Source organism: Pundamilia nyererei, unplaced genomic scaffold, assembly GCF_000239375.1.
Source record: "Pundamilia nyererei isolate P.nyererei 1_Seehausen unplaced genomic scaffold, PunNye1.0 scaffold00155, whole genome shotgun sequence".
In the NCBI taxonomy this organism is placed as follows: domain Eukaryota; kingdom Metazoa; phylum Chordata; class Actinopteri; order Cichliformes; family Cichlidae; genus Pundamilia; species Pundamilia nyererei.
The window spans coordinates 1,236,506-1,244,763 of NW_005187556.1; the positions used below are offsets into that span (position 1 = coordinate 1,236,506).

General features: G+C 41.4%; 1 protein-coding gene across 2 annotated transcripts in view; it reads right to left on the bottom strand.

Annotated features, from left to right (window-relative positions):
• Nucleotides 1-3,071: 3,071 nt before the first annotated feature.
• The window catches only part of LOC102209874 (epsin-1-like), a 12,464-nt gene continuing 7,277 nt past the window's right edge, over nt 3,072-8,258 (bottom strand). For both annotated transcript variants that reach the window (XM_005745203.2, XM_005745204.2), the window contains exons 9-12: nt 7,325-8,258; nt 5,636-5,782; nt 5,107-5,259; nt 3,072-4,584 (exon numbers count right to left, since the gene is read on the bottom strand). In XM_005745203.2, the coding sequence (XP_005745260.1) occupies nt 4,097-4,584; nt 5,107-5,259; nt 5,636-5,782; nt 7,325-8,258 (1,722 nt within the window). In that variant the 3' untranslated portion in view covers nt 3,072-4,096. The remainder of the gene's footprint in view (nt 4,585-5,106; nt 5,260-5,635; nt 5,783-7,324) is intronic.

The following is an 8,258-nucleotide window of genomic DNA, read 5'->3' on the forward strand; positions in this document are numbered from 1 at the left end:
CTCCAGATGTCTTCTGTGGTTGCTTCTTGGTTTTGTTTCTTGCACTAAACAACACATTCCTCATCATGCATTGAAAGCCTAGGTTAGTTTAGTTTTTTCCTTTGTTTCTTACATTCAAAATAAACAGTGTTTTAATTGGCATTCATTTGGCATCTCCCTTTTTGTCATGGCTGTGGAGCCTGGTTTGTGACAGTATATCAGAGGGTCAGCTCAGATTGTGCCGTTTGGAGGCAGAGGTACAGAGGAATGGGTGAGATCAATTGGACATGTGCAGAAGAGGGATGGTGGATAAATTGGATAAAGGATGCTGAAAATGGCCATACCAGGCAGGAGGAAAAGATAAAGACCACAAAGAAGACTCATGGAAAGAAGACATGAAGAGTACTGGTGTCACATAAGAGGATGTAAGGGATAGGCAAGTTGCTGTGACAACAGAAATGGGAACGATAGAAAGAAGAAGCAAGTGACTTTACTCTCTATGACATTATCTTAACTACTCTGATGCAGTTTGACCTTTTAAAGAAAACTGTTTGTTCTCCTGTTACTTTATTGGATTCATTCTCATCTATAGCAGCTCCACTCTGTGGGCTTGTTCTCATTTCAAGGCACACAGTAACCAAACAGGTACATTTACACCCCTTTAACTAACTGCTTTTTTTAACCAACATACTATTTTTCCCTGATTCCAGATTTATTGCTTTAAGTGACATTTTCACCAGCTGCCCTGACACAGCATTAATATTTAACCTTGTTTTTTAACCAGTCCTTTAAAATGAAAGCATTGGTTTCAAGTAACTTGAACTGCTCTTCACATCTACCCCCTGGGGTAGTGAGTGGGCATCACTGACTTTGCAAGCAATATGTTCAGCAATCACACGTCTAAATGTTACCAAACACACTGAGATAGCAAATGATGTGTTGTTGGGCTATTTTAAACATGTTTCTCCTCAGCCTTCGAGCGAGGATTTTATGATTATTATCCATCCAAACTGGTTTAAAGAGGGACTCAAGTACAACAAACTTTAATAATTATAATTATGAAAATTTTGTCAGGTTGTAATTTATTTATTTAATTAATTGGGCAGGTGTTAAAGGAAAACCTGCACTTAATATGGTGACACTTTTTATTCAGAATCAGCTTACAGAGGTTTAATTAGTTCAAGGATTCGTAATGAGCAGAAAAAATTGTTCATGGTCATTATTCTGAATCTATCCCGCTGTATGAAGGTGATGGCTAGGATTATATAACTCTACTTACTGTACAAAAAAACAAAAGGCGACACAAGGTCTCAACTGACCATCGTGTCCTAAAATGACTGAAGCTGACTGTCAAATTCCCAATCTGCCCTGGTCTGTTTTTAAGACACTAAGCCCTCTATTCATGAATGGAGGGACTCAGCTCATCTGTCAATCCTATATTTTCTGCTCTTGTGCCCAATATCTGTAATGGCTTCATCTGCCCTCCACTCACCCTTGCACTTCTAAATTAATCAGGAGATTAATGAATGAGGAGTGAATGAATAATTAAAGCAGGCCTAATGCTGTGGCCAAATAAATATAGGCTAAAGATACTGTTTGAAGACAGTTACTTAACTTTGAGAATTTGTGGCTGTATGTCTGCATATTTATTCCATAAAAATCTAAGACAACTGGTTTAAACATCATAATGATAGTAATAATAACCACAAAAGAAAAAAAAAAAATCTCATATTTGCTAACGATGCGGAATTCATCAATGTGCAAATATTTATAGCTTTAAACGTTTCTTTTGCACGGGTGCTGGAAAATGTTTTGTGTAAATGTTGGTAATCATGGCCCTCTAGTGGTGACAGTGAGAAAGTCCTCAAAGACAGAAATCATGAGTGAGAAATAATTCAGGTTAAGAAAAGTGAGATTTGAGAAGTTGAGGGATCCACTGTGGACAGCCAGACCCAAAAGAGACAGAGTGACTGTATCATGAATCGCTTTATTTCTCAAATGTACTGTCACAGTTTACAACACAACTATACATTTTAATACACAGCAAAATAAATTCATTTCATACAAAATTAAATCTGAGAAATAATAGTCATGTGAAGCTAGACTGTATTCCAGTCTGTTTTTCCACCAACGTTCACATATTACCGAGTCAGTAACACAGTAAGGACTCGTACAGCCCATGAAGCACAAAGCCATGTGATCCCTTCATCAGGTTCGCCTGCTTCACTGTGGCTTTAATTTACAGTTTTCAAAACTAATAAATGATGATGATGATGAATCCTGCTACCATTTAAGCTTTCAAAGTAAAATGTAACAAGAAGAGAAAATACAACCATTTAGTCTCCTTTCAGATGTTTGTGTTGAAGTATTTGAGGAGCAAGTACACATACACATCCGCTCAAACAGCATACACATTAAACAAGTTGATATTCTTGAACTCTGTTTTTAATTTCGCCAAAACGGTATTTCAGTTTCTCCTCAGAAAGAGCCGGGAAACCAAGAAGACAATTACACAATGACTCAAAAATGTCTACAGAGCTAAACGGGAAGATGAAGCCACCGTTGGTTACCGAGCTGATTCACAAAGAAATATTTAAACAACCAATTAGATTAAAGTCAGTTAACATCACACGATCAATACCACCAGGCCAGCCTGCCTGAAATGAAAGTTACACCTGACCTTGGATCTTGTTGGATTTCATTGCTGTGTCAATAATTAACCAAGCAATAAATTAATAATTAATAAATAGATCAATAAATAGTTACTTGTGATTGCAACACTCTGATATACAGTACAGTATATTTCCAGGTTTACTTGTAAATACTTCCACTATTTACATCAGCAAAATACTGCAGACACACACACACACACACACACACACACACACACACACTTAATCCTACAGTGACGCATGTCCCAGTCAAAAATTTACAGGTCTTGTCACAACACTCAAACACACCGAAAACTCTTTAGGATTTCCACACAGACACACTGAGGTGCTCTCTGTTTGTCACACTTGTGCAGGGAAAGGAAAAAATCTAATAAATTCATTTTTAAATAAGAATTACATTGCTCTTTTTTAATAATCTGTGTATTTGTTTATATATATATATTACGCTGTACACATTGTGTTTGTATATATTTGATTCATGGGCAGCATCTTGAGTTCAGGGGAGGTTAGTGTAAGCTCAGGAATGAAAGGGTTTTTTATTAAAGCATCATTAGGTGGTTTTGCATGTTTATGCTTCTAAATATGTATAAATATATACTCACCACTTCCCATTATCAATACACCACTTTTGTCGATTGTTTCCTTCTTTCTAGAAAGACACAGATGTACGTTTACCATGTCAAATATTTAGATTGCTTCGTACATGTTAAGTACTGTCATTTCCTTCTGGCTAAATTCAACAGCACTTTGACAACCAAGCTTAGAAACATAAAAACTGCCACGTATACTATATATTTGAATTGTGAATGCCAGCTTCCACGTGGTGAGCTCTGAACAGATAATCATCCTGTGTGTTCATCACTAGGGAGTGTAGATGTGCGTCCTGTCTCCTGCTCTTCTCAGGCAGCTTGCTTGTCCAAACCAAACAAAAGCATATGATTCAGTGAGAATGTGTCATACATGGGCTCTTGTGCTCGGTGCTAATTCTCAGCCTAGTTCTGTATAAAAATGACTCACGTCTCTGGAACTCTACTGGAGGGATGAACTCCTGTCTTTTAAAGATATTGCCTCATTTGGTGTTTTGATAATGGCGGTGGAGAACACCCTCAAACATGCTGGTCTAGATTTGCCACAGCAGGTCACTGCAAAGGCCACATCACATGATTCACATCAGTTTTACCTTTTTGTGACCCCTTCTTATCTATGGAGAACAATGTCTTCCTCCAAGGCTCCACAACCATAAAGATAGAAATTTCCATTACAGGCTAAGGTGATCACTCAGAACAACTTTGCATTGGTTTGGGGGAAAGAGACACTTCAAAGTAAGGTTCAGATATTTTGCTCTAAAATTGATCCTAATGAGAATGCATACACTAAACTGTAGCACTAAACATGCAAAACTACCTTTTTGGTGATTCCAGAGATCCAAATTACATGTCAAGTTGTCAGAACAGGAATGGATTATTTTTGTTCACCATCTCATCTGACCCGCTGCCTGAGACGACTTCAGCGCCAGCCTGTGGGCCTCTAAATTGACCGTCACCTGATGGGTGATTTCCTTGAAAGACACCTGAGTGAATCATTCCAGTTCCCATTAAGATGGAGCCTGGATATCCAAACTGCACCATTCCCACTCCTCCAATGGGGGAGTTCATGTTGTGTCCTAATTGTGGACTCTCATTGATATAAATGGGATGTATCATTTGTGTTTCTGGACCTATCTGAGATGCCTGAATCATACTGATGGAAGAATTAGACATTTCCAGAGTATTCAATGATGCTGAAGGATTGTTAGCTCCAGAAGTGGGAGTTGGTGCACCATGGGGGGAAGCTATGGTCGAAATGAAAGGGTTGGAGTATGAGGGTGATGTTTCAGCAAAAGCTCCTGGTTTTAGCAAAGGGCTGGATGTCATGCCCGCTGTTTTGAAAGTGCCTGGGAAATCAAGGAGAGTGGCAGGAAGATGGAGGGTTGAGGGGGAAGGACGGAGGGAGGGAGTTAAACACAGTTTGAAGAATTCCAGTAAAGAGAAAATGTGCCAAGGCAGAGCAGAGAGAGGGGTGAGAAGGGTTATACATCTGCTGGTTAATGTACACTAGTCTTTATACAGAGTAACTTCACTAATGCTCTCTCACACACAGAACAACATCTACACACTACAGCAAGGCCACAGGGGCAGGAAGGGGAGGTAAAACACATGACCACAATAAGTTTCTCCATACAAACCTACTGATAAATATTAGCCATCACCCCTCTCATCTTATCTTTGAATGACTTCAGACGAACACAAGTGGAATGCATTTTTAAAATCAGCAGGGAGTGACTTTCATTTGTCAGGTCTTCGAGGGTGTTCATGCATCCGTTTGAGTCAAGCGCACCACAAATATTTCCACATGATGAATTTGTCAGAAAAGTTACTTTTCACCCAGACTGACGCGTCATTTTTTCTGTCCTTACCGATGGCTTGTGTTTGGGTGTCAATGAGAGGGCGCTGTCTGGGTTTAGGGTCAGATGAAAACAGATCGTCCAAGTCAACCAGTGATGCCTCTGCTGAGCCCAAGAAGGAAGCAGTCTTTCGATACATCGCGTCTTCCTGCTTCGAGTGCTTTCCTGCAATAAAATAAAGGTCCAGTTCTACTCTAAAAGGTGTTTTCTTTTGGGGACAGGTCAGGGAAGAAGAGAGAGCAAAGTGGAAGAGAAGGTTAATAGATTAAGACTGTTAGGTGACTGCTGACTGACGGGGAAATGAGGATGAAAACAAGGAAAATGGTGACAAGTGCAAATCACCATGTATGGACACAATAATGAAGGTTTAACGAGTCCCCACTTTCAGGATATTAATTAAAGACAAGCCAAACATTTAGTCAATTAAATCAGAGCAGAGTGTGTTATAGGTGATTATACACACACAATCAGTGTTTGCTCATGGGAATAATGGATAAATGACACAAACATGTATTCAGACAGTGTGTAGAATGTGATGTACCTGTGCCATTGCCACTTGTGTTGCTTGATGCACCCCAGGGGTCATTGGATTTAGATGCTCCATCTCCAAAGGGGTCACTAGATGGGGAGGAGTCTAAAGGTGGAGCAGGTGCACCCCATGCATCGTCTGTACTGGCAGGAGCCAAAGCTAGATGAGTAAATTAAACAGACAGGTTCAGGTGATGGAAAAATAAATGACAGAATTAACTCCTCTGGTGAAGAAAGAGGAGTAGAACAGGCCAAAAAGCCGGAATAAACAAAGACATAAAGGTGCCACATGTGATGTAAGTACAGAAATTCAGTCACAGGTCTTTCTACAACTAATAAAAATCAGTTTCCAAAATCAGTTTTCATTCATGACTGTGTAGCCACATCAGACACCACCTCCATTGTCAAGTTTGCTGACGACACTGCTGTTGTGGGCCTGATCTCCGACAACATCGAGACGGCCTACCTGGAGGAGATTAGGAACCTGGAGACCTGGTGCCAGGAGAATAACCTCCTCCTAAACATCAGCAAGACTAAGGAGCTGATCGTGGACTTCACTACAAAGCAGGCGAGGAATTACAAACCCCTCATCATCAGTGGCACCACGCCAGTGGAGAGAGTGGACAGTTTCCGATACCTGGGTGTCCACATCACTCAGGACCTGTCATGGTCCTGTCACATCAACACCCTGGTTAAGAAAGCCCGTCAGCGTCGCTTCTTCCTCAGAAGACTTAGAGACTTCCATCTGCCACTGAAGGTGCTCAAGAACTTCTACTCCCGCACCATCGAGAGCGTCCTGACGGCAAACATCTGCACCTGGTTTGGGAACAGCACCAAGCAGGACAGACGAGATCTGCAAAGGGTGGTGCGCTCGGCAGAACGCATCATTCAATCACAGCTCCCTGACCTGCTGTCCATCTACACCAAGCGGTGCAAGTCCAAAGCTAGGAAGATTATGATGGATCTCTCCCATCCCAACAATGGACTCTTCTCACTGTTGAGGTCTGGGAAGCGCTGGGAAGCGCTTCCGCTCCCTTCTTCCCCCCAGGCTATTCGGGGCCTGTACCAGGTGTAGGACTGGACTCTCCCAAACACGTCACTATAAGACTGGACTCTCACACACGTCACCACACGCACCACCACACATTTCCTATAATCCTATAATTCCTATAATTTATAATCCTTATCTTTATAATCTCTTCTGCTATTTGCACATTCTTTACTGTAAATTCCCAAGTTAATTTGTAAATTTTTGTAGTAAAGTGTAAATTGTAAATATTGTAAAACTTTTCTTCTGTCATTTAATGGTCGGGCATTGTACAGCTACAAGCATTTCACCCCCATGTCATACTGTGTATGGTTGTGTGTGTGACAAATAAAATTTGAATTTGAATTTGATATGCCTTTTTGTGAATGTGTGCACTTTAAAGTGCCATGTAAAACTCCACAGTGGAAATGAAAGGCATATACACCTACTTACAATGCATTCTCAGTGCAAGGAGTGGTGAGCACAGCAGCCCCACCCACCTTCTGTTGATAAGGGTCAGCCAATGAAAAAAAGTTGGCATCTTTTTTTCAGATAAGTATAACAGTCATTTTGAACTATGACTAATTCAAACCAGTTAGAAGTTAGCAAAATTCTTCAGCTTTACGTTCTGAGAAGTACTATCCATATACAAGTATTTATTTGTTTGTTTCTTACCTGAAGGCCCCCATGGGTCATTGTCTGCTTTGGATGCATCTCCAAATGGATCAGAATTACTGGTAGGTGAAGAAGCACCTGCCGTGGTCCCCCAGGGATCTGACCCGGTGGCTGGTGGAGAAGTGGCTGGGGCTCCCCATGCAGCTGTGCTACTCTGAGGCGAGCTCACTAGAGGGGCATCGAAGGGATCTGTGGCATCTATCTTTGGTGGACTGGATGGTGCTGTGAATGGGTCTTCTTTAGGTGGTGTTGTTGGTGCAGCAAAGGGATCTTCCTTGGTCGGTTTAGAGGTTGTGGAGAAGGGATCCTCTTGAGGTGGAGATGTTGGGGCAGCGAAGGGGTCATCTTTTGCATGTAAAGATGGTGTAGAGAACAGATCCTCTTTGGGTGGTGTTGTTGGTGCAGCAAAGGGATCTTGAACAGGTTTGGTTGGCACTGAGAAAGGATCTTCTTTAGGTGGTGTTGTGGGAGCAGTGAAAGGGTCCTCTTTCCCTGATGACGGTTCTGCAAATGGGTCCTCTTTAGGGGGTGTTAATGCTTTTGCACTGAAGGGATCATCTTTTGGAGAGCTAAATGGATCGTCTTTAGGTGCATTAAATGGATCGTCTTTAGGTGCATTAAATGGATCGTCTTTAGGTGCATTGAATGGATCATCTTTTGGGGCAATGAAAGGATCTTCTTTAGGGGCACTAAAAGGATCATCTTTTGGGGCGATAAATGGGTCATCTTTTGGAGCTTTGAAAGGATCATCCTTTGGAACATTAAACGGATCATTGTTAGAAGAGCTGAAAGGGTCTGGTTCATCTTTCTGAGCAGCAAATGGATCCTCCGTGTCTTTGGGGGCACTGAAAGGGTCTGAACTGTCCTTTGGGGTGTTGAAAGGGTCATCTTTTGATGCACTAAAGGGATCTTCCCCATTTTTCGGTGCCGCAAA